At 42.9% G+C, this 27,048-nt stretch overlaps 1 protein-coding gene across 1 annotated transcript in view; it reads left to right on the top strand.

Moving 5' to 3' along the window:
* The window catches only part of pard3ab (par-3 family cell polarity regulator alpha, b), a 271,360-nt gene extending 245,654 nt beyond the window's left edge, over nt 1-25,706 (top strand). The window contains exons 23-25 of the mRNA XM_030075049.1: nt 8,152-8,280; nt 14,787-15,068; nt 25,522-25,706. Coding sequence (XP_029930909.1) covers nt 8,152-8,280; nt 14,787-15,068; nt 25,522-25,549 — 439 coding nt within the window. The 3' untranslated portion in view covers nt 25,550-25,706. The remainder of the gene's footprint in view (nt 1-8,151; nt 8,281-14,786; nt 15,069-25,521) is intronic.
* Nucleotides 25,707-27,048: the final 1,342 nt, after the last annotated feature.

Below are 27,048 nucleotides of genomic sequence, written 5' to 3'. Positions count from 1 at the left end.
TGAACAAGCTCAGGCTCAGAAAAGGCTCACGCTGCGATGAGCTTTGTAACGTGGCGCAGGAGCAGCGCCGTGAGGCCTGTTTTTGATCGCCCTCGCCGTCTGCCGTCGGGTTTGCTTCATGAACCCAAAAACACGCCCGGATCTGGGATGAAGCTCCCCGAGGGGAGGGAGATGCAAAGCACAGTTCACGCATCATGCCCTGCTCATATTTCATAGGGATTTGTTATTGACTTGACATACTGACAACAGGGAATCTCAGCCGTCGCCGTCCACGCCGCAGCACTTCAAGGGTCACAAGGCAACACTTTACATTAACCTCTTGAACTCAGATTTCTATATTTCTCCTCAAAAAGCTTCAGAGTTCTTGCTTTTTCCATATTTTGCACTAATGTCACATCCATCTGTGTGTGTGTGGCTGCAGAGCTTCACTGAAGCTGCATCACACTTCTATAGGGTGAAATATTCAAACCCAAGATGCCGCTGTTTTACGGCTGCAGCATCACATCAAATAGGAAATATCTACATGTCTTGTGCATTAATTTATACATATTTCTCAGTAGTTCAACAGGACATGTCACCTTGGGTTCTCCACTAGAATTCAAAACAAAGTGCTGTGGGTGTGAACAGAGCTCGGCCATGCAGAATGCAGTTGTGAGGACGAAGCCGACGATGGGACCACGGGGTTGAGGAGATTATTGTTCATTAATTAGTGTTAACTCATGCATTTACTAACATTAACCCTCCTATTATGTTTGGGGTCAGTTTGACCCCAGCCAATTTTTAATGTCTCTAAATAAACGATCAACATCATTTTTTTTGCTTCATATTTAATGACTTTTCCTAATGTAATGAGCACTACTGGGTAAACATGAAATTCACATGATGATATGTTTTCAACGTCCTGTACACACTTTGTAACGGATCGGTTATAAATAACAAAAATCTGTACTTAGAAATAATATAAAGCCATTAAAACACCAAAAATTCATATTTCTTTCCAATTTTAGGTCAATCAGTGAGATTTGATGCTGATTTGCATATTTTTCCATAGTGGCGTAACAGGAATACTGGATGTATAAGTGGGGGTGGGGGGGAGTTATGTTTTATTTAAAGGGCTATTTAGGTCGTCAACCAAGAAACATAAAGTACCTGACACATAAACTTTGGTAACAATTTTAGTTATAATAATTTTGTGGAGGTTTAAATTGCTGACCCCAAACATGGAGAGGTGTCTCCGCACATCCGTTTTTTTCAGGTGCGTCGGACTGGGAGTGTCCCGACTCAAGTGTAAAAGGAGGAGGAATCCCGCACACTGATTAACTTGCATAAAGTATTTATTAAAGTGACGTTTCGGTCCTCAGACCTTCCTAAGACAAATGCTGAACGGTGGCAAGGAGCCATCTTTAAATAGGGAGGAGCTGTCTTGTGCACTGGCTAACCAATTACAAGTGATTCACAATAATACCAAATTATAGAAAGCACAAAACAAATTAATAAACATGCCAGATATGTGAAAACATTAAATAGGTACAAATGGATACAAGTAACTAACATAATTAGAAGATTAGCCTAAATACTGAACATGGGTGGGAGCTCTCCACTTGACCCCAAACATAAAAGATGTTCGTAAATTTGAACATAAAAGAAGGGTTAAATAAACATGAATAAAAATATTAACAAAGCTTAGTTACTGTTAAAGTCACATGAACAAATGCTTAAGTTAACATGAATTATAAATTTAGGTCATTTAACCTGACTTGAACAGTGACTTTAACAAAGATGAGGTCATATTAAATGCAGAATAAAACAACAGCATCAACGAAGACATGAAGTTACGTGTTTGTTAACGCCGACGTCTAAACTGAAATCGTAGTCGGCGTTGTTGTTTATGCTTCATTCTTAAAGGAATGAGTTCATCCCTAAAAGCAAAAGTGTTGCTGTTCACATAAATGTATTAGCTGTGGCTTTGGATCTCCTCACTCTCACTTACTTGTAATATTAGTAATCTGGGATATTCATCTTTTGGAAAGGTTGTGCTGACTGTGTCTCACTCCACATAATGCCAGCTGAAATTTCGAAAATGTGAATAAGGAGAACAATACATGCTGGCACACACACACACACACACACACACACACACACACACACACACACGCAGGGTCTAGTTGTCCCTGAAACATGTCTGTCAGCTCGCTCTGTGTTACTCTGTCAGCTGTCACCAAGACATCCTCAAAGACAAATTCCTCGCCATTTGAAAGAAAGTTATTTTCCCTCTGACTTGGCTGCATCTGCCGCGTCTCGTAATCACACTCTTTCTGCGCTTCATTCATGTCGCTTTTCCAATTTGACACTGGAAAAACCGTCTGCATCCTCGCAGTAATGGTGTTTTTCACCCCGCGGAGGGGATTAGGAGTTAAACAGTCGATACGTCTGAAGGTTTCATTTCATTTTCAAAAGAACAGTGAGCCGACGTTCGCCGCTCTGTAGTTAAGAAACGCAAATCATTTACACTTGAAATAGCTCATAAATAGTAATGTTCAGCGGCGGGCTTTACTTTAGTGCTATCAGTCACCAGCGGAGTTTATTTTGTACATTTATGATCTACATATACATAACACCCACAAATAAATGGGATTGCAAACCAGAAATGGAAACAAAAATGAACAATGAGCTCCAACATTTCTTTTTTTTTCCTTTTTTTTTTGTTTTTTTTTTATCATTTTAATAAACAAATACAATCAACCCCAGCATTTTGGTTTGCACTCTTATTTATTTTTGCATTTTCTTAAATGCACAAAATAAACTCCGTAGTCATCTTGTTGGAGTACACTGCAAAAACGCAAAATCTTACCAAGATTATTTGTCTTATTTCAAGTCAAAAATGTCTTATTTCTAGTCAAAATATCTCATTATCATGTCTTATTTTAAGTGTAATGAGATATTTTGACTAGTAATAAGACATTTTTGACTTGAAATAAGACAAATAATCTTGGTAAGATTTTGAGTTTTTGCAGTGTAAGTGTCAAGAATCAAGAATATCTTCATTTCGCGGATTATCATCAGCGTCCTTAACATTTCCCATCGGGCTGTGTGCATATTTTATCGGCTTTAATCACTTGATTTGATCCCAGATTCTGTCGGCGTGCTTCACTGACACTTGTTTGCACTTCTGGTCTTGTTAAAAGGGACGAGCAGTTGCATTCCTGAATCGAACTGAATCAGCGGAGTCCTTGACATTTTGACGTTTTCTCCCCAAAACCACAAAAACCGCGGCCGAGTCCGTTCATCGCCGCCTGTGCACGCTGACGCACGTGACGAGCCGGGCCTAACTGTGCCTGCAAGATTAAGATTATGAAATGCCGCGGTGTCACGGCTGATACTCCCGTCTCCTCGTCAAAGTTTTCCCATCCAGTCATAAATCTTGGTGTGACGGTGTGATGGTGTGTGTGTGTGTGTGTGTGTGTGCGTGTGTCAAGGAGAGTTAGGCTGTTTTTTAAGGGGCTGTTAATGAAAGTTAGTGGCGTGGAGAGAGAGAAGTGTCAGCCGTCGCTCGCTGTGATCGATCGCCCCGCTCTCAGCATTAACGGCGAGCCGTCACTCCGGGCGGTCCGGCTTCGCTCTTCAGACGGCCGCAGTTAAATTAATCAAGTAATGGACCTTCGTCTGCGGTCCGGCCGCCGCAGTTTCTCCTCCCCGCTCTCATCCCTCGGCTTTCTTACACTTGGGTTTTGCTCTCCCTTGGCGTCGACAACTGTTATTGTGAAATGTTTTTTTTCTCTTGCAGCGTTCCCAAGGGTTGTGAAGTTAATGAAATATGAAAAATTTAGATTGGAGGAATGTGCCGGACAGGGAATATCAAGGAATTACACAAACAGCATGCTTTAAATCAGTGGTTCTCAAACTTTTTCACATTACAGACTCAAATTAACTGTCATTAGGCGAAGGCTCAGTCCATGTCATTTTGTCCAAGGAACCCTGATATGAAGTTTTGTTTGGATTTTAAATTGTACACACATTGCACAGCACAAATACAAAGCTGCATTATGTTGATATTGACACTTATAGTATAATAGCACATTTTTATACTGTGCTAAGGTCAGTTGAATTGAATTACAGTGAAACTAAACGACTCTGTTTGGTTTGGGATCCTCTGGAACGTCCTCAGGGACTCCTGGGGGTCCCTGGACCTCACTTTGAGAACCACTGCTTTATAGGAATCCATATTTTATGACTTGTGTCAGTCAAGAACTGAGTGTGCAGCAGAAGCCGGCGAGTGTCCGTGTTCTGTGCCGATCCCTGATGAGCAAATTAAATGTAAAGAGTCGACAAGCGGCGCAAAAAAATCTTAAGTTTTGTCTGATCTTCAGTTTTAAAATCTTGTTTTTACTCAAACAAGTAAAAAAATCTTCCAATTGTATGACATAATCCCATTTTTTACTCTACTACTAATACTAATCAAATTTTTCCTAGAATATTCTTGAATCAAGCATCACATTCTTGATCCTGATGGGCTGATCTGCCTTAAAAAGAAAAAATCCTGAAAGAAGTCAAACCGCATTGGAAATAAGCGAGATTATCTCATCCCACTGTCAGATTTTTCTGGTTCTCACAAACCTATGTATGCCATGTGATACATGTTCAGGGATTCATTTTGATTTTTAGCTCAGTTGGTAGTGACGCCCTGGGTTCCGATCTGAGCTGGGCCTTCATGTCGTCGTCTGTTTTCCCATCTTTCTGGCCGTCTTGAATCAGGAGGATGACAGGCGATTTTTTTTTTTTTTTTTGGATGTGCGTCCTGTTTGGACACATCACACGCAGCTCCTGTCGTCTATATTGCATCACATCATGTTTATACAGTTGTCCCTCGCTATAACGTGGTTCACCTTTTTTTTTTTTTTTTTTTTTTTTTTTAACAGCGTATTGTGTTCTGCGTCCTGATTGGCTAAGGGACTGTAGACCATTGTCAATCAATCTCCTCCGTGCCGTGTCTCCTGTACAGTACAGAATGCGTTCATTCTATAATACTGGACTCATTTTTCTACGAAGGTTTGAACTTTGAGAGTTTAAACAAGAGAGAAAAGTGAGAAAATGTTAATGCCTGTCTGAAAAAAGTGTATAAAGTGTGTAGTGAGGGGTTTTACAGCCTTAAAACATCTATAATAATTGTAAAAAATAAAGCTGACTACTTCGCGGATTTCGCCTATTGCGGGTTATTTTTAGAACGTAACTCCCGCGATAAACGAGGGACCACTGTACCTGGAAAAAAATCCTAAGAGAAGTGGAACTGCATTGGAAACAAGTAGGATTATGAAGACAAACAAGATTTTTATCACTGAATGTGAGCGTAAACGACTTTTTTGCCGCATGGTCCCGTAAGTGAAAGTTAGCGTCCGTCCTGATGTCTCGCCTGAGACGTTTGCCGTTTGGATCGCCCCTCCTCTCCACACCGCTCAGCTTGTGTCGTTGGAGGCTTTTCGGCTCCGGGTCTCCACAGCAAATCCAAGCATCACATTTCCAAGCTGGAAAAATAGCGTTAAAAACACAGAGGAATAGCATTTTGAGGCTCGTGGAAGTCATTTATGGAAAAATGCTTAAAAAAAAAAAAAAAAAAAGCAGGAACTCTTGTGTTGCTTTGTCGTCTCTTTCTCTTACAGTAGTTTTCAGTCTCCTTTTTTGAGTTTTTTTTTTCCTCTTTCATTGATATACATGCGCACATCTGCATTCACACACCTTTAGGTGTTCTTGTCATTTGTTTTCAGTCTCTTTATCTCGTTCTCACTTGCCAGTTCATTCACTTTTTTCCTAACTCCATTCTCCCATCCAGTCCCCCCCCCTCTCTCTGTGTGTGTCTCTTTTGTTGTTCAGTCTTTACACACCTACACGCTCCACACCTCTGGGTTTTCTTTGCCGTTCCTTTGCTTGTTTTATTTAAATTTTTTTTTTGTCTTTTCTTTTCTCTTTCTTCCCCCCCCTCTCATCGATTCCCTTTATCTTCTATTGTTCCTAACTCTCTCTCTTTCATCAGGATTGCTGTTTCATGCTCGCACATCTCCCTCCTCTCAGGATTTCCTTTGCATTTTTTTTGTTGTTTTGTTTTGTCTTCCTTTCTCGCGCACATTAATTCACTTTCCATTTATTCTCTTTCTTTTCCACACACACGCGCACACACACACACACTTTTATGGCTTTGGCTTTGTGCCACTCCTCTTCTTTTGATCTCCTGACTTTCTCTCTCATTCCCATTCTTTTTTATCTCTCATTTTTCTCCCATTCTCTCTCTCAAACACGCACACCTCTTGAGTTTTTCTTTGGTTTTCTTTATACTTAAGTTCTTACTCTTAATGTTTCATTCACTGGCCTTCTGTTGTTCTGGCCCATTTTTCTTCTCTTGTTCCCTATCTCCTGACTCTTTCATTAACACACACACACACAGACACACACACACACACACACACACACCTAGACACCTCTGTGGTTTCTCTCGGTGTGTTGTAGATATTCTCTGCGGACCAATTTCCCTGTGAATAATCACGGGGGTTCATTGTGGAAGCGAGCGCAGTGCCAAAGTCATTTCTTCAACAGGGCGCCGCTTTATACCGAGTCAATCAACCTGAAATATCTCGGCAATAGCTCCCATTTCGTTAAGCGTCACTCCCCTCCCCATGAATATAATTACTGTGATGGGGCCGCGTCTACGCCTCCCTCATCTTTTACTACTCCCAACTTTATATGAGCCGAATTAGATTTGAAGTTGTGAAAAGGCTTTTTGGAGCAGTTCATTTGTGTGCCGGGGGGACTATTAAGTAATAACTTTGTTTTATGTTCCTTTTTTTTGTTGTTGTTGTTGGTTTTTTTGCGGTTGCACACAAACAGATGCAGCATAATAGATGAGTCAGATTTGAGCTGCTGTTATTATTGTTCAGGCTGCTGAGTGGCTTTATGGTGACAGAGAAAGTAGATAAGATACCTGTTTGCTTATTGTTAGTCACCTTGGATAAAATATAGATAGATATTGACTAGAAACGGCGGCGTGACTTTTTTAGATTTCCCTCGCCTCTTTGCCTTCGAACGGATAAAAGACGGAGTGACCGGGAGCTCAGGTCGTTTTTCGCAAACCGCCTCAATTCCACGATGAAAATACCTCGTTTCAGTCAAACAAGGAGAGGCTGCTTCAGTGAAATCTTTGAAGGCGTGCGACATCTCACCAGAAAGAGCTCAGACTTGGCGTTGGTGAAGCAGTGGGAAAACACGGAGACGAACTGATTAAAAACAGAAATTCAAAGCAGAGTCGCTTTTAAAAACAGAGGAGAGCAAATTCCCAGAGCCGCTGTTGAGTGGCGACCACCAAAAAGCGCCGTTTCTGAAGGACTGATGCATTTTTTGGTCCCTTCATTCATAATCATGGATATTTTAATTTTTCAAATGGGGGTTTTTAATGGGTTTCATCATCCTGAGCCACATCGAACTGTTTGCAGTGCAGCACACGGACGTGCAATTCAAGTGAAAATAAATAACTAGAGATGCACTCAGACAGATGCTGCACCCACGAGACGTGCTGTTTTGGTGTTTATGCTTCTTTTATTATCATATGACAAATTTTAATGGCCTGCCTTGACCTCTGACTGATGTGGAAGAAAAAAAAAAAAGATAATAAAGCTCCTGACTCTCAGCCAACCTCCCGAGTTTGATCCCAACTGGATAAAAGTTATCGCTGTGACATGCAAACACAAGTGATTATGTGGCTCTAAAAACAATATTTGTGTAAAATATATTCAGTGAATGAAGGGAATCTCAATCCAACGTAAATGTGAGGTTGAAAAAACGAAAAACAGAACAAGATAACACGAAGTTCAGCTTTTTTCATTATTACTATTATGATGATTATTATTATTATTATTATTATTAATTTAAAGCCCAGTATCACTGTTTCCAGTCTCTAAGAGCTTCATGTTCCCAATCATGAACCATGGAAGCTCCACTCGAAGAGAATCAACTCGAATTAGAAAACCACTGCCAATAATAACAATGACAAACCAATGAACAAACAAAGTTAATACTATAATTACAGTGAAAAATAATACCATATTCCAAAATGCAGCGCTGTATTTGTGGATGTCTCCTGATCCTGCCTGTGCTTGCGCTCATTTCCAGGTTTGGGAAGCACCGTAAGGACGAGCGGCCGGGGGAGAAGATGGAGCGGAAAGGCTCCAGCAAGTGGAGGCCGGAGGAGACGCAGGCCTCGGAGGAGGAGACGCTGAAGATGAGGCTGGAGCAGGAGAGGTGAGGCCCCTCCCCACATGTCCTGCTCCCCAGCGGTGGGTGTGATGAGCCTGGTGCTGCTGCTCAGGCGACGGGCCACACGACTCCCTGCTGGGATTAAATATCAAAGAGGGGGAAGAGATGATCATATCCCCACTGCTCCGCCGAGACACATGATTCAGAGTGAACATAAGAAATGAAAATAACTCATTTACTCTTGGGGAACAGTGACAAAGCTTGCACGGTAAAAGCTAATGTGTGTATACAATTATTTAATTATTTTTTGGTAATAGCCTTGATCATGGTTACAAAATTTCAAATCCCAAACTGCCTCCTCTCCTCCGCCTCTCCCAGCTTTGCTTCGGTTTGTTTTCAGTTTCCAGTAAAATTGAAACGCTAAGGGGAACAAACTGCCCACCTTCCGTTTTGAAGGAGAAAACACATTTTTGTTGTAACTAAGTAGTGATATTCTCAGTTCCAGTGCCTGCTTTGGCATGTACATCCAATTTCTGAGCACTCATTTTTTTTTTCTATTTTTGAGGGGAAAAAAAAAAGAAAGAATAATAATAATAATGATTGTTAAGCTTACAAAAAATTACATTTTCTTCGGGAAAGTCTGTATCCAATAGCGGTTAATGTGAGTTTTATTCCTTGGTTATGACTCTATCTGATTTTATAGTCTTCCACGGCTGTTTCACAGTGTGAGAAAGCCCCGAGCACAAGCGAAGGTGCTGCGGCGGCGCTATCGTCTCAATTCTCAGCAGAAACGCCGAAAGAAACTCACCACAGATGGCGAGGGAGCACATCAATTCTGACTCTTTTGCTGTTATCGGGTGAGCGCCCAAAACCAAACTGCCCCAAGACAGCAATCCTCTCTCTCTCTTTTCTCTCTCTCACTTGCTCTTTCTCTCTTCTTCTTCTTCTCTCTCTCTCTTTCTCACAAACTAAATGTCAGGCGGGCATTGTGCCAGTCATTTGGGGTGGCGGTTTATAAATGCCAAGGCCATTACAGCCCTGCCAGCTAATTAATTCCCATGCTCTTGGTGTAGGGGCAGGAGTCATTAATGCCATTATGCCCTGCAGTTGCTCGTTAAGAAAATTTGGTTTGTAATTCTTTCCTCGCGCTTGCAGAGCAGTTAGTCCAGTAATATGATAATAGCTTAGTCTTTTACTTTTAATTGGCGTAAGGTTAACACAAATGCCACGTCGTAAGATTTGGTTGTTCAGCTGGATTTTGAAGTTCAGGCCGTTGCTTTTGAAGGCAATTAATTTATGTTAAGCCAATCAGTGGATTTTATGATATTGTGTCGTGGCTTGAAATGTCTCGGTTGCGTTCAGTAATTACCAAACACAGGATGTGATTCTGCATTACTGTCCCGAAGCTGTTTGGGTGATGCAGTTTTACAACTTTTGGACCCTTGAAACTTGCTCAGGACCGCTTTGCATAATTTCATAAATAGACAGGTAGTAGTCAGGAGATAATGTCTTCATTCCTGAAAAGTTTGGCCGATGTAGTGCCCTCAGAAAGTGTTCAAACCCTCCTGACTTCCTTTGCATTTTCTGTGTTTTTAATCTTAATTTAATCCGCTATGGATTCATCCTGCAGCACTGCAAAATGGAAAAAAAAAAAAAAAATGAATGAACAAATGGAATGAGGGTTTGAAGCAATCTGTAATTTGAGGAAAAATATTGCAAAATGCATTTCTTAGCCAAGGCTCAGCCCACCATGTCTGCAAGCATACTCAAGTTAATAATAATAAATGAATAAGGTAAAACTTTGAAGTGGCTTTGAGCAAGGCGGCTGATCCCTGAATGATTCAGGGTTGCCGCTCTGTGTCCGACCCTGACCTCTGACCTCACTGGGATGGAAGAGAGGAAAAAGTGACTTGTTTCCCCCTATGGTGATCAATAAAACATAAGATTACCTGATTTAGTGCTTGGGAGGTGAAAGCCAGGCTATTTATTTGTGCATATTAGTTCATGGGTTCATTCATTTATTGGTTTATTTGCTCCAATAACACTTTCCTCTATGCAGACTGTTTACAGTTTGCACCATTTTGATGGTGCAGAACCCCAGGAACCGTGTTGAAGGGGAATGTAGTGTGTGCTCGTCCAGCAGCATCAAACCATCAGTCTCGATGTTCTGTACTTTCACAAACCATCTCCAGCTCCAGCGGCTAAGTCAACACATGAATTCAGTATTTTGTTCAGCAATTCTCTTATTTATGATACCACAACATTTTGGTGTTTCACACACTCAAACCATGAATAGCCGCCACCAAGCACCTAAAAAGCACAAGCGCACTTGTTATTGTTTACCCAGCAGCTGTGATACACCGATATCGACTGTGGCGTCCCGCTGAGAGGCTGCAAGTTTGTGGTTGCTTCAAAGTTAAACAATGATCCAGTTGGCTGACGTGTTTCACCGAGCTGCTTTCCCAAGGTTCAGGTGGGAGCTGGAGCTCCGCGGTGCGTAGCGCGTATCGATCGGACACTGCCAGAGGCTATGGTTAATCCAGCTTTGATTGACTAGATGGATGGATTTCCTCACAGGTTGAAGTGTAAGTTCCCAAAGGACTCCACCACCCTGCCAGACAAACAAATCCAGAGCAGGGCTCAGTCAGATGCTACGCCGATATGTGCCTTGGATGATTTTAGGGTAATTTGTAAAGCAAACCAGGGGCCAAGCTCATATGGACATAATAGCTCATTTGGGACTCAAGCATGCAGTATTCAATTCAACTTTGTTTGCCTAAAGTAAATAGTGTGACATCCACTGTAAACATTCACATCCATTTGGATGAAATATCTCTGGTTTCATGTATATATGGATGCACAAGTGCTGATTTTCCACTGCTGGTTTATTTTACTAAAACTGAGGCATTGGCTGCTGCTGAGTATCAACCGTGTGGATTATTTTTTCTGAGTAATATGGATTTAAACTGTTAAACGGCGTTATTATAAGCAAACTGTCTTGAGATTGGAATTATTTTCTCCCACCAGAGTGATTAAATCCGTGCTTAATGCGAATAGGCAGAAAATATTGTTGCTTTTCTTTGCTTCCTCAGATGTTCGATTTAGTTTCTGGCATCTGATTTTAGTATGGGAGAAATTTATCAGCCTGGTGTCACTGCAAATATTTGCACTACAGAGGGAGAATTTTACCTTGCAGGACTCGGCAACACTATCATGCAACACAATTTGTGGTAAAATCTGACTTTTTGAGTCTTTTTTTGAGAGAAGTGGTCCAGTAATTGGAAAGTCACTCTGGGTAACAGGTAAGTATGAATGTAAGAATCCTTCAGCTAAGTAATTTAAGTTGTTCAGAGTAAAAGCATCAGCTAAAATTCCTAAAATCTACCAATCTAAAATGAATTATTGGTTTGTCCTCCTTGATATTCCCTCTTAACCTGCAGGTCCTATGTTCGTGGCCCTCCTTACGGCTTAATTAAATAAACGTCCTGAGGTGTATTATATCAATTGCTGGTCTCCTTATGCTGCAGTCTTTGCCTGCTGGGCGTTCCCCACTGCATACTTCCTATGAACTCTCAAACTTGCACAAGATTCCCCTTGGAAAAAAAAAAAAATAGCAGCGGCCTCGAAATTGGCTGAAGATAGTTGTTGCCAAATTGGCCTTTTATAGAAAATGTCCAGATGTGCATGTTATCAACGCCAGGGGCCTTTATGCGACCATCTTGTCCCACTGGACGTTCCCCTTCATGCACTTCCTGCCTTTCATCGTGGTCTATCAGTTGTGTCAGCATTACCGCTAAGGGGGAGGATTATTACACAGTGGACACAATGGCACATAATGGACCATTGTTCTGGCTTGACGTGGTAGAAAGGTCACTCATCAACTGCATTTTCTTCTGCCATAATGACCCATTCTGTGTTTTCTATACCCTTTTTTTTTTTTTTTTTGCTCTGGCACTGCCTCACTTTTTCTCTGCTTTGCCTCTCCTTCGTCTTGTGTCTTTCCTTGTTCATGTCAGGTATTTCCACGTCTCATCAGCTGGTAAAGCTAAGGAGTGTGTCCTTACCTACTGTAAACATGTTCGACAAAGGCGCCAACATTTTTAGGCCAAGTGTGGCCTTCCTTCCTGCCGCAATTCAGCCAATTCAGATTTATTTTTAAAACACTTAACCAAGCTGCTTGCATGAGAGATTTACATGTAGTCGTAGGCCCTATCTTAGCATTTACCTTCTAGCATGAGTTAATCAGTTGGTTGGCTTTGACGGGGATGATTATCTGTGTGACGATGTTCGAAAGGAGGCCACATTAAACAGGCAGTCGGGTATTTCTTGTACTGTATCTCAGCCCTTCTCAACACGCCTTTGATTCCAGCTTAAATAAATGTTGCTGCTGTACTGTTTCTGTGCTCCTTGGTTACGCTCTCAAGGCCTTTGTCACATACAGAACCAGTTTGTCAGTGCACAAAGCGCCATCCTTCCTCGCTTCGAAAATGGCCTTGCTGACCCCTCCGGCATCTTGTTATGGAAAGGGGGCTACGCAGAGAAAGCCAGGCGCTAGATTGGTATGTCTGGCCTTATCTTATCAGCCACAGCGCCTGTGTATACAATCAGTAACTACTCCTAGTTCTGCTGCCGCTTTCTCAGATGGAAAACCCTGTTTTCCTCTGGGTTTAAAGATAGACCCCTCAAGGGCCCCATTTCCTTCTGCACTGTTAGATAATCGCTGAGTCCACAAATAGTGCAGATGCAGCGTGTGAGTTCACGAGTGGTCATCTGACACTGTTACCTCTTCAAAGATCCTTGAAGAGGTAAAAAAATTTTGTTCAAAAAGACAGCCTTGTTCGAATTTGGCAGGGAGCTGTAAATCGGGAGCCTTCTTTCTGTGATTATTTCATTAAACGCAACATACAAATTTTCTGGAGGTGACGTTTTAGATTTTGGTCCACTGAGTCCTTAGTGAAGTTTCACCCCCTACCTCGTCACCATGGTGGCTGTCCCATTCTCTTTTCCACTGGTGTTAAAAAGGGTTTCAGAGAAAAGGGAGCTGCGTGATAATTGGTAGTTGTAAAGCTCTGATAATTGGCAGGGCTGTAATTATGGGCCTGCACGATAGGTAGTCCCCCTGCTATAGAAATGGCGTTGCTAGTTATTCACCAGGTAATGGCCTAAAGAGAAAGATTGTGTGTGTGTGTGTGTTCCTGTGTATCTTTTTGTGCATGAGTGTGTGAGTTTGAAGCAGAGGACTCAGAGGTGGGTGTGTGTGTGTATGCAAGAGAGAAAGAGAAAGGAAGCTATATATTAGCAGCACTCTGTGAATGCAAAGTGCTTCCCTTGTGCGAGGTGTTATGAGGGCGAAGGCCTATTATGCATTGTTTATGCTATTTTTCAGTGGGGAAAAAAAACATAAATAATAGACTCCACATCCTCTCTATCTTCTGTAATGGAAAGTTAAAAAGGCACAATAAACAATCAGTTGCAGATGTTGCGGTGGCACGTCTAGTGTTTTGTTAATGTGACGCCTGAGATTAAAAGCGGCTTTCAGCCCAGGAGTACATATAAAGCTTTGGCAATATAAAGGCTTTACCTGGCAGAGTGGAAAACAGTAAGGTCGATGCCTCAATTTCCCTCAGAGAGCTTTTTCATAAGGGCTGACAATGACATTTCATACATTTTCTCGCACAGCTGCCTTGCACTGAATGAGAGGTTTTGTTGTGCCTGTATAATGTGCGTCGGCATGTACTTAGGTCACTGTGTGAATTCACAATATGACACCAAGGCCTTCCTGCACACGTCCTCACAGAATGAATAGCCAGGGCTTCAGACGGCGACCGAAATGTTCGCCAGTGCACCTAACTTTTTTCCATTTTGAGATTTTACCTTGAGATTATTATTTTTTAATTGCATGCACACTAGTAAGCTTTAATTCTGTGTTGAGGGCTCACATCCCTGCATCTCCCTGCCTTGCTACTGTTATAGTGTGTATTCCCCAGACCTAACAACATTGGGTAGCATCGATTGCACAGTGCTAGGTAATGTGCATTGTGTATTTAGTGAGCTGCATCGATAGCTAATGTCAAGGAACATCAACAACAGACGGGAAAACTTACATAGGTTAGTCTTGCGAGATACAACTCTGAAGGTCAGCTAAGCTACTTGGATGACATTTTTCAGTCAGTAGAAAGTACCAGGCTTCATCCCAACTTGTCTTGTTTACTGGGTTTCACTCTGACATGACTTAGCCAGAAAATAGTGTGGTTCTTTGACTTCATCCGTGGAGGTTTAACTGAGATCATGTCTGCCTCAGATGAATGTTTGTATGACTAAAACCCCAATCTGCTATATTACCGACTTCGTAGGAATCCTAGCTGACTCCTCTGTCACACTTATGGTTAGCCGCCGTGGATAAGAGTGTCAGCCAAATGCAAATGTGCGCATGCCCTTTGGTGGACAACAGTGCTTTGCAGAAACAAGATTGCATGGATTTCCTTTGCCAGAGGAGTCCCCAGACATTTCAGACCGAGAACCAACATCTGCATCCACATGTTCACTTCCAGGATCCAGGCCAAGACCAGGGAGCTGAGGGAGCGCCAAGCCAGGGAGCGGGACTACGCCGAGATCCTGGACATGAGCCGCACGCTGCCGGGGGCGTCTGAGGACGAGCACCCGTACGCCGGCATCGCCCCGCTGGACAGCTCAGTGGACAGCGGGCACAGTCGTCCCCACAGCCCCCGAGACGATTACCCCCACGTCCATCCACACCACCAGCACCAGCACTCCGATTCCCTTTACACCCAAGTCAGCAAGGCCCGCAATGGACGCCCTCCCTCTGCAGACAGGTAAGGGTGGGGATCCAAGAACAGGCAGGGGGTTTGGTGTGGGGCGGATTTGGATGGTTTATGCATTTGAAGAGTTCCACTTGAAAACACTCCACATACTTGAAATAATAAAAGGAGCGCTGCAGGGGATCACTGAAGTAGAAGGGACGGGTGCTCTTGGGATAAGGGTGATAAAACTCTCGGAAAATAATTTACAGTGGGAGCTGCAGTTGGAATGTAATCCATGCGCATCCCGACAAATATGAAAAATAGCTCCCAGAACACAAAAGATCCAAGGCACCTGGTCCTCAACACGGAATAAAAGGCTTTCATTGATACATGCTAATCATTTGAAAACTGTCGTGATGCTTTGCCATTCTGCGTTCGGAGTTATTTTTCATACTTGTCGGGATTCGGATGGATTACCTTACACTTTAACTCCCACTGTGAAGTTTTTCTACTCGTCATATATCCTGGGGAATAAATCATTACTGGAATTCCATTATGCATTTTCTATGAATATGTATTTTATCAACCAAGAACTTAAGTTATCAACGCTCTAATTTGTTTCATTCTGTTATAATCGATCATTTTGTACATGAGTACATGTCAGTTTTTAAAATTTATCTATTTCGGCTTTGGTCCAATTTATTTCCCCTTGTTTCATTATGTGCTCTGGTTTACGGTGTTGAATCTTTGATGAATAGTCAAGGTGGCCTTTTTCACACCAGCATCGCTGAGCTGGGAGCTTGCACTGTATTCATGTTCCTTCACAGTTCATGGTTCAGCAACCTTTTTTACTGCCAGTTCATGGTATTTCACTGAAAGGTCTGTCTAGGTAAGACTCTGTCTCAGAATCCCAGCTCTCATAACTCTGAAGCGGTGTGGTAGCTGGCTATCATACCTGGAGGAGAAAATAATCACACCAACACCAGGCAGACGGTAAATGTCACAGCTCGCCGACTGCTGGACACAGTACGGCGTTTGGGGGGGGACATGGGATTGCTCAGGGGAGCGAAGCAGTGGATGGAAACCTGTATATCCTTGGCCCTTCTTACTCTTTCTCTTGTTGCATTCGCCTCCATTTTTCACGTTTCTTTGCTTTTTCATAAGGCTTTCCGCTCTGCCGCCCACATCTCTGACGTTCTTTGTCCACGATTGGCAGATGTCATTCAGCTCAAAATGATTCCCAGACCGTGGCATGGCGATCCTATTTTTTGTCGGAGCCCCTTGCTTTACATTTCTACGTTAAGCCAAATCAAACCAAACCATAACCTAAACCTAAGTCTACTGCCGGGACAGCCCGTCAAATTACCGACCCAGAATGCTCTGGGAGCCTGTGTCTCGTCATCGGTTGCAGGTCTGAGCTGCATTTCCCCGCAATCCCGTCTTTGATCAGTGGATGAAGAGATTCAGAGCGCTAAGATGGATTTGGAAAACTGAAAACCAATCCAGAACAGCCTGCAGTGCTGCAGGAACAGGCAGTGTTCAGCGCAGGCGAACACACCCAAGGCTGAATGAATGCGGATTGTCTTAGCAGTGGGTTTCATGCATCCCCAGATGGCCCCAGCAGCCCGTGTATACTTCATGAATTCTATTGCTCACATTGATTCATAATTCATTGTGGTGGTGCTGTTGTTGGTGAGTGATTTGCATTTTTTTTCGGGCTGTTTTTTTTTTTGCTTTCTAATGGAAAGGACAGACTAGTTAATATGACAGAGTCCATAATTTAATTTGGGAAGAGAATTCAGTGATGTTTATGCCTCCTTTGAGTGTCTGCTCATTGCTGTTGTTCCAAGCTAAAGCGTTAAATAGTCATTCACTCTATAGGCAAGGTAATTGTGTTTTTGTTGTTGTTTATTGTTTTTTTACCCCCTTCCCCTCAGTGGAGATTATTTTGGCTGTATTCCTCTTCGGGGTGAATGAGTTTTGTGAGAAAGCTCCCCCGCTCCAAAGCCCACAGCAACAACAACAAGCAAACGGATAACCATGACCTTACAACTTTATTAGTTTGGTGAGGAATCATTGCGCTCCAGGCTTTGGCTAGCTGTTCCAGTGCGTTTCAGAGAAGTGCCCTGTATTGTATTTCATTCTGTTACGTCACAGTGGGATTAAGTTGAAACAATATCTGTCTTGTCACTGAATTTGGGCTGTGTTACAAAAACCCCTCTCGCAAAATCGGCTATAAAGCTCTAATCCCTGCACAGGTTTGTAGGCTGCCGCAGCACGCAATTTCCAAAGCCCATTTCTGCTTCAGGGAGCTGCACTGGCGATGATTATATTCACAGCTGATAGACTACAGTGCAATTGTTTATATGTCTATCCCTCATACCTTACATTTCTTGCCTTAAACTCAAAACACTTGCTCTTTGATAGTAGCAGTGTGGGTGCCAGAAACACAGACTCCTTCAGGATATTCTGTTTCGTTCCCAGATCCCCAACCTTAAGAAAAATAAACCTGCTGGGAGAACCAGGAAGTGCGTTTCCTGTTTCCTGTCTGCCCCCCTATAGTGCAGGAAGTGAAAGAGACCCTGCTATGCCAGGCGCAGGAGGCAGGGAGTGTTTGTTATTGGGGGGGATTCGAATGGCAGCACGGCCTGATATCAGAGCTTAAGCATTGTGGAGATTGGATCAAAGCAATAACACAGAAGCTGAGAGCTAAGGAAAATGTTAGCTATTTCTCAGACCAGTGCCTCTCAGAAATGTATTCACCCCCGTTACAGCTGCAACAGGCTCAGATTTCATTCGGGGTCGGCTCGCTGCTGAGGACGCTGCTGCATGTTGCATTGGGCCTTTTCTGTTTTGCAGGCTGTTTGGGAGGCGCTCGCTCCGGATGAATCTATAGCGCTTATTGTTCTGGTGTGTGGGAACAAAGATGATTGATTTCTCACCGCCTTTAATGCACTGTGCTAAAGGCGCTGCCATGTTGTCTGACCGAGCCGGATACGACTGTGAATATGTCAAAATGGTATATTAACGTTTCTGTGGTCCTTTTGTTGGTGCCACAATGTCACAGGATTATGACTCAGAATCAAAGTAAAGGCACTTTGTGATGGCAGGGATTTTTTTTTTTTTTTAACTTTTAGTGGATTACATGCATGTAGATGGTCAAACATATGATACTGCATGTGATATTAGGATGGTGAAGGCATGACCTAATTGACTTACATTGCATTCATGCTCTACTGCTTAATCTTAGCCATAACCAACTTATGGCCAGCCCTACCCTTAATCAATTAGCTAAAGTGATCACTCAAAATGTAAAAAATGAAAAAAAATAGCATATTGTACATCATGCCATTGGGATGTGTCATCTTAAGAGAGTCTGTGCTGTAACCAGAGGGTCTCGGGTCTTAATCTTCAAGTGTTTTTTGCCCAAAGTAAAACTAATATAGCAAGAAACTGAATCCCTACCAGCTTCAGCGCCACTGCACTGTGACTGACCCTGACCTCTGACCCTGACCTTTCACCCTCAGGGAATAACACAGTATCACACTTAAACAGTCATTTATTATTGCTACTTGCACTACGACTAGTGTTACTACTACTATTAGTGTTACTGCTACCAGCAGTTCTACCACAGCTGTTACGACTACTAGTTTTATTTTTACTGCTGCCATGTTGTTACCACTGTTTCTACTGCCGATACTCAAGGAGGGAACTATTCACATTGACTCCAGAGACTGCAGCTGGGTAGCTTCTGTGTACGTGCACAGTATTTTTAAGTCAGTATTTCATTTCATGTAAATTTGTTTATGCTGATATCTTGTGCTTCACATAAACCCCATCCATTATTGATTTTTGTCATTTCTCATTTTGCCACTTCAAAAAAAATCTAGTTTGAACTCTGTGTTCTTCTACTTTTAGAACTACATACATACAAAGACCACATGGAACAATGTTATCTTTTCTAAAAGCGAACTCACTAGTTTTTAGTCTGAGCACTTTTCAAATCAGGCCCTTTTCGCTTTATATAAGTAGATTTTTACACCAGTGATTTTATTTTTAGTTAAGTAAAATGTCAGCAGAGTAACAATGCTTCCACTAGAGTTCGGCATTTCAGTATTCTTTCAATAACTGCTGCCACTATGCTACTATTGGTATTACTGTTATTGCTACTGTACTATTACTGATACCGCTGCTGCTACTGCTGCCACTGTTAATTATGAAACGACTAACAATTATTAATAATCATCATCATAATCCACCAAGGTGTCACTCTTGCTTATAGGCTACATACTGTCAATAAGCCATGTGGTTGAGGCTTTACAGTAATGTGAGTAGTGCAGTGTTAGCATGGGGCTGTCCTAGAGGGAATTGAACCCTAACCCTTGGTAAGGTCAGTGTGTTGCTCTTGAACAACAGGACCAAACTTTCCTCTGCATCCAAAGCAGAATGCCAGAATCCCTCTGCCCCCCTTGTGTCTCATTTCCTCTTCGCGCCATAAACACACAATTGCGTTTCTTAGCACTGCTGTGCTTGGCAGTTGAAAGGGAAACAAAAAAAAAAAGAAAAGCATGCAGCTGCATAAATATCCAGTGGAATTCATTTTCTAATTGGCTTTTTTTTTTTTTTTACCCTGCAAAACTGCTGCTGTCAGAAATTGAAATGTAACTGACGAAAATGAAGAGGCTGGCAGGACCTTCAGAAAGCCTTTGGGAACCGTCTGCCATTTCCTGAGACTTGAGGAGCATGACCATGAGGACTGTCGGCTCAATCCGGCTGAAAACAGGCCGAGACAATATGGAGAATGTTTTCTCTGTGAGGGACCACAGGCACACACTCATAGCCAGGATGCAAAAATAACTACGCTGTTTATTGCCTTTCCTTATGTGGTTTGTAAATGGCTCCTCCCTCAACATGCTGATGTGTTTGAGGACCCCCCCTCCAGTAGATGGAGCACACCTGTGTCCTCTCTCCTTTTTGCTTCAAGTCGTTTGTTCCTCAATACCCCGAAGAAGACGGCAATGTTCAAACGTTGGCGCTGAATTAATAAATTCATTTTTGCATCGTGCGACCGCCGTCCTTGACAGTCTTACGTTCAGCGTGGTCAGCACCTCTACAACTTCTCCCTCCCTATCCTGGGAATGTTTTCTCACAAGTTCATATGTGTTGGCCCTCGACCAAATTGCATAATCTCGCTCCGGGGACGCTAGTGGTCTTTTTTTTTTTTTTGCTCCGCTCTCAATCTGCCAAGCATAATATTGTCCAAAGCTTAGTCGTTTTATCTCCCCAATGTTTTCCCACAATTACAGCAAAAAAATATTTCACACTGGGGGCCCGTACGCATTCATTTGACATCTGGTAACATTTGTCGCCGTGTTATTTTCTCTTAATACCCTCCAAACTGTAAATTACAAAGTCACAGAAGGCTACACGCAATGAATGATTGGTTCTGCCCACTCTGGCAAACTCGCCCACCCCTGACCTTTTGGCATGGTTCGCCACAAATTAATAAGCCAAATTCATTTCAAGCGCATTGTAAAAGCAGCCAATGTGTTACTGAATAGCTCTACCCTTATTAGCCCACAACAAACAGCATCACACTACATCCCTGGTTTGTTTATGTGTGTGTGTGCGAGTGTGTGGCGAGCCAGCCGAATTAGCCACCATTGTTTTATTCCCCTCCCGAACACACAGCAGGAGTGAATGCTGGGAAAGCTCGCAGGGATTCAGTGTGATTTGATTCTCTCCCGTTTCCCGAGAAGGCAGCGCTCTTATTGAATCGGCTCCATTACATTTCATCTCCGCCGGGGGAATAACGGGCCTCAGAGGGAGCATACGCGGTCATGTTGTATCACAAATACACCCGAACGGCGACGGAGACAAACAAACAGACAGCAGCCGCCTTGCAGGTTTTCACAGGCTGATAAGACGGAGCGTGTGTGTGTGTGTGTGCATGTTAAGACTTTGTGTATACTTGTATGTGCACGCTGTTGCATGGCTGGTGTTGATGTGCACATGTATGCATGCCGTCGTTGGCATGTTTGGTTTGTGTCTCTGCTGACATGCATGCATGCACTCGCGGCAACGTGGCCGTGTTTATTAAGGTGTGTTAATACGCAATGTGTGCCGTGTTAAAAGATGGAGAAAGAGAGAAGTCAGAGGTGTATGTATGTGACAGGGGATGAAAGAGAGCCGGGAGATGGTTATGCATTTGCAGCACAATGAATACAAAGAGCTTGTGTGTGAGGTTTTGTGGGCTTGAGGGCTTTTGGTGCACTGTTTATGGTATTTTTTTGGTGGCTTGATGGCAGGAAGCGTAAATAGAGTGTGTACTTGATGGTGCTCGGTCCAGCAGATGAATAGTGAGAGAGACTTGATTTTGAATGCGATCCCAGGCAGCTTGGATTTGCAGCATTGCTCGAGCAGAGGCCAATTAATTCACCACTACACTCCCTTTCATTCAGTGTTGAGTAAACACACGCAGCTAATCCCGGAGTCCAAGCGCTATTCAGAGGGCCTCTGAGACTCCTGACAGGCGCCCTAACTGGACCCCGTACATACATACACACATGCATAAACATGGTTACACACACTTGTGCGTGTCGACAAGCTCGCAACACACACACAGATTCTAGCACAGACAAACAAAGAGATGTAAAAACGCCGCTGAGGCCAATCTGCTGCCATCGATTATCGACTATCAACACCTTCAGCAACTGCAGAGAGATGTCATGATTAATTTAGGCACCTTCATTATAATTTAATTGATTTAACAAGGTAATTTCGGATCTGTCTGTGCCACTGTTTTATACTTTATGTCTGGGCGAACGGATTAAAAAGCCGCTCTTACCTATGCCATCCTCCATAATCCACTTATCAACAGGCATCATCTGTGTTGTTAATTTCGCTGGCATTACCGTGTCTGACCCTGCCGTGTCTCTCCATCTGCTTATCGCTCATGTTTTCACATCACACATTAATAGTCTTCCACACCATTTGATAAAGCAACAGTATATTATATGATGTGTTTCTCCCTTCGATCGGTCGGAGACGTGTTCCAGCCGCGCTGATAATTTCTGTAAAAGTCAGCCAGCCGTGCGTCAGTGGCTGCTACGCCAAATGTAGTTGTAACCAGAGTATTAGTTTTTTTTTTTTTTTTTTTTTTTTTGGTATTCATCATGTATTTATACTACTTTGGGGAAACTTTTCACTTGGTAGACATGCATTGGTAACCTTTTACATAAGCCGCACTTGAGGATGCTCTTTAATGTCATTATGGCATCTTCACTGCGTTTGATCGTGTGCACCTTCTTCTTCATGTGATACTTTTCTGCGCATCATCTAACAGATACTGATTACTTGGCGTTAGGAGATGGAAATGGCAAAAACTATGAATCCAATATTAAAGTATGAATTTTAGACCATTTTTAGTCATGTGGATCGTCATAAATCATCGCGTGAGGGAGAAGTGGAACACACTAATGGAGTGTGCATGTTAATTTCCCTTTCCCTCAGCTGATACACAAGGATACTGATGCCAGATCACTTTAACATCATCTGTTTTTCAACTGCCTCTTGCCTCACAGATACAATTAAATGCCTCCCTGGCTAATGCTGTTATTTTCAACCTTCTTTTTCCACCTTTTGAATCAAAGTCTAATCAAGTATGACAAACCAAAGGTGTGTCATAAGACCAGCATGGCGAAAACTGGCCTCCTTGATCTCCGCTGCTGGCTTCATCCTGCCAGTCTGACCCGGAGACTGAAAAGACTCCCGTCTGTAACTTTGCCGCCCTCAGCGCCAATAAAGACCTGAGAAATATCAAGCCTAATCACATCTTTCCACGCCTCAGCTGCTCTACTATCTGGAGTGTAAATGAACCCACAGACAAGATGTTGGCTTTCGCTGCGGTGTAGAACATGGCTGTGTGTTCCTGCCGCTTGCTGACCAGAACAGGATGTCTTACAACAGCTCGGGGAACATCTGTGCTCGAAGGTCCCCGCGCGTGCCAGAGATCGCCACATGGAACGCCGATCAAGAGGCCGATGTTGATGAGAACAGCAGGGACGGAGTTTTTGCTCAGCCACCGCCGTAATCCCTGCATAATCGCTGAGGAAGACGCCTACTTAATACAGAAGTGGTCCGACTTTTGCGGGTATTATCACACCCACAGCACCCACCGCGTCAGCGAAGGATGCCGAGGAAAATCCAGAATCTAATCCGCAGCATAGATAACCAACCGCCTGCATGTCTTCCTCTTTGAAGCTCACTACACAGATAACACCCCCACCAAGTCGGTGCCGTGTCCCACCTTCAGGATAGAGATCCATTTGTAATGGGGGAACAAATAAGATGAGGTGCGGCGGCAAAAATCTCAAACCACACCGGTTATCTACAGAGATACAAGCAAACAGACGAGTCCAGCACAGTGACTGAAGTCCAGTATGGTGGTGCTAGATGGTTGCAATGCTGGGTGTGGTCAAATCAGGCAAGCAGTGAAAACACATGCGGTGCTTAAACACACATGAAAGAGAATAAATTACCTTCAGATGTCCGCGTTAAAGTTTGTCTGTACAGTAAATTAGAACATGTGGCTGATATTTGTGATGGCCCCTTGGTTTATACAGCCGGCAACACATCTCAGTCCATGAACCCAGGCCGACAAGTCAAACGGGTGTGTGGATACAGATCAGTGATAATGAGCGCTGATGATGCTGACAGAGGATCTCTGTTGATATCATTAGGATGCGATGCTTTACTGTAGATGTACACAAAAGACATCTGGGCTCGAGAGCACCCTCTACATCAAGAGGACGCTCCCCAGTTGGAGGGAAATGTTCTCCTACTCTTGGGCTGGGGTTTTACACCTCAGATGCATTTTATCAACGAGTTGTTAATTAAGAAAACTAGGACGTTACAGCTTTTGTTCCTGTTTCTCCATCGTGCACATCCAACCTGTGGCTCAAGCTCAGTTCGTCCTAAATAAAGACTACAACTCCAACAAAGCAGCCACCATACCAAGGAAGACTTGAAGGCGTAATATCTGAGGTGTTATTTCTCTCTGGTTAAAAAAAATACCATCCCTAAAATTATTTATGGAATCCGTTTTGTAGAGTAAACCAAGAAAAGACACTGAGCATCATGAGGTTGACAGACACTCAACACTTCTGTCAGGAATTCTTAGGTGGCCGTACCTCTGATGTCAGATGCTACTTTGAGATTTCTCTTAACCGAATGAAACACATTATTTGACCAACCCCAATTTAGTTAATGCATTTATCTAAGCAGGACTGTCTGGGGAGTCCTGTGGATATCAGGCATAGCAAACATCGATCAGAAAACAACTGAAAAAGACATGAGTCGATGCTTGTTAAACTATAAATGAAAGCGAAACAGCCTGCCAAAGAGAAACATCACATGAAAGGATGAATGAAATATGCTAGAGGGCACATCTTGTGATTTACTTAGACCTCAGAGTATTAGCTCTTCTCTGGCAGAGCATACTTACTTGCTTTAGTAATGAATTTAAGGAATTTTAGGCCCAGGTTATATTTACTCTGTCTTAAAGAGTGACTTTGAAGAAGTCTCGGTCCTTGTGGTGAAAGCGGATCGCCAGGGTGGCACGAGTTGCACGTCGGCTGCACTTGGTCTTTTATAGTGCTGTTCATGCTGAACAGTGCAGATGTTATAGCAAGGTGAAAATTGCTTCACTGGGAAGCCTTTTAGGTTGGTATTTCCAGCTCACTTGATGGAGAAAAGCACCACCTGTCCCCCGGTTTCCCTAACTGTGCTCGATAGCATTGTCAGCCTTTATTTAACCATTTCGTTCAATTGGCATTAAGAATCTCTTTTATCCGGCCAACAGAGCAGCATCAAGATAAACATTGTTGTTGACAGTAATGCACCATAATGAACAGCAAGGGCAAGCAGATCAACCTGAAAGCCAAGAACAAGGCCAAATTTGCTCCATAAGCTCTCAAAAGTAAGTAATCCAGGCCTAAGCAGGTCTCGACTTAACACAGCGTCGACCGCTCCTTATTGATCCCACATCAAGATCATTAAGAATCACTTTGAACTCATCAAGACAGACTAGCTCTTTCAGCAGCGTTTTCAGCTTCCCCTCTGGCTGTTGCTGCAAAAAAAAAGCAAGGCCAAGCTCTCATTGTTGTGACTGGCACACAGGCTGTCCCTTCTTACAGCTGTATGTGTGTGTAGCTATTATTTTGCACTGGTTCAGGTTGCAGTGACAGCCGGTTGAGCCGAAGTGACAATTTTCAGTGTGCAGGTGTCAGCTCATGTTGCTGGTGGAAAACAACGGTTAGCTATAGCTTCTGCTGTGTTGGAGTTTGAGGCCCAGGTTTGGATAAAACACCCTGCAGTTGGTGTCTATTTTCAACTGAAAATAGATCCATAGGTAATATTGAAAACTGATAGTGATATTTTTAGATTAAAGCTGCTGATGTTTTGCGCTGATATTAAGTGTCTTTATTTTTATTTTTTTTCCATTTTCACCCCAAACATTTTCAAGCGCTCAGCCTGGCCTCCCTCATGTTTAATCGTGTCGAGATGGAAAAGCTGCTGAAACAGCACGCAGATCATCATGGGACAATAAAACTCTCCACTGCAACACAATATAATGAATTTCTTTTTAGGTGAGCAGCTCATTAAAGCCGGACGACTCCCCTAGCCAACGGCAGAGAAACGCTGCAATCAATATCTTTCTTTAAATAAGGAATCACTTTGAAAAGCAAAGACTATACAGTATATATCATAATACTGTGATATGGCAAGTGATATTTTCCTGGTTCCCTGCAGTAAAGTGATGCACTTTTCTGAACTTATAAGATTGTTCTGGTGGCTGTTCTATTATTAGCCTCTACCTGCTTGTTAATCATATCTCCATCACCATTGGTTATTCATTATTTGTTCAAGGATATTGTGATATTCAATTTTGTCCAGATCACGGAGACCTAGAAAGAAAAGAAAACTTTCATCGCCGCTTTTATCAACTAGATTTTTTTGTATATCTGTGGTCAAGAAGGAGCCTCTGTCATGTTTGCAGGGAGCTGTATGACTGACCAAGATCAGATATAAATCAAAAGGCCTCGTCCAACTCCTCAGATTCAGTAGCAGACGGAAAAAAAAAGTCCTGAAACTGACCGAAGTGGATTGTCACCACCACTCAGCCCGCTGCGTTACAAGCAAGAAAGCAACGTAAAATTGTCTGACATAGTCCTTTAATCAACATGTCAAACAGAAATGATAATATATGACCGTGGAGCGTGAGATAGGTTATATGAAAGTTGATGTGTATCAGCTCCCACCTGCGCCTGTACGGCAGAATCAGTTATAATCTAGATGAAGAGCGACAGGCCCGTGCTCTCCCGCTCTCTAATCCCTGGCTCGAGGCCAAGAGCTACAGACGAGAGATGTGTTCGGCCCCGGGGAAATCCTTTATGGATGTGCGAGAGGACAGCTCGATGGGTTTTTAGGGGTCGTTTGGGTGCTCTTGGGCCGGATCGAGTGCAGATGGTTGAAATATGGACTGGTGGAGCCGAAGACTTTTTTCTCGGCGGTGCAGTATATCTGTTTTGGGGAAAGAAAGTCATCAGCTGAAGTTCATCTGTCAGTGCGTCTGAAATACAGACGGCTCGGCCAGTGAGATAATTTTTCCTGAACAAGTAGCTGTGGTGATGTGCAGCATCCGTGGCCTTTACATAAATCTGCGTTGCATACAATTAGCTTTTTGTTGCAGTATTCGGCGCTATGCAGGTCTGGAAAGTCTGGATAATTAGTCTGATAATTTATAGAAATGGGAGTGAGTTGCAAATGGGAACTATGGCGTAAAGTGTCCCTGAAGACAAACATTTAGAGATACATGTTATCTAACAGATTCTGTATTGAGATAAATGTGATACTTCAGATTATGAAAAAAGGTCAGACATTAAGTCTATAATCATTCATGCAGCCTATTTGTTGACCTTGTGGTATCTTGTGTGTGTGTGTGTGTGTTAAGTGTTCGACATCTGTTCATCAAGTATAAACATGGCACATG

Source organism: Myripristis murdjan, chromosome 17 (assembly GCF_902150065.1).
Source record: "Myripristis murdjan chromosome 17, fMyrMur1.1, whole genome shotgun sequence".
Lineage (NCBI taxonomy): Eukaryota > Metazoa > Chordata > Actinopteri > Holocentriformes > Holocentridae > Myripristis > Myripristis murdjan.
Note: the sequence above shows the minus strand (reverse complement) of the source record. Positions and strands in the feature narration are given on the sequence as shown.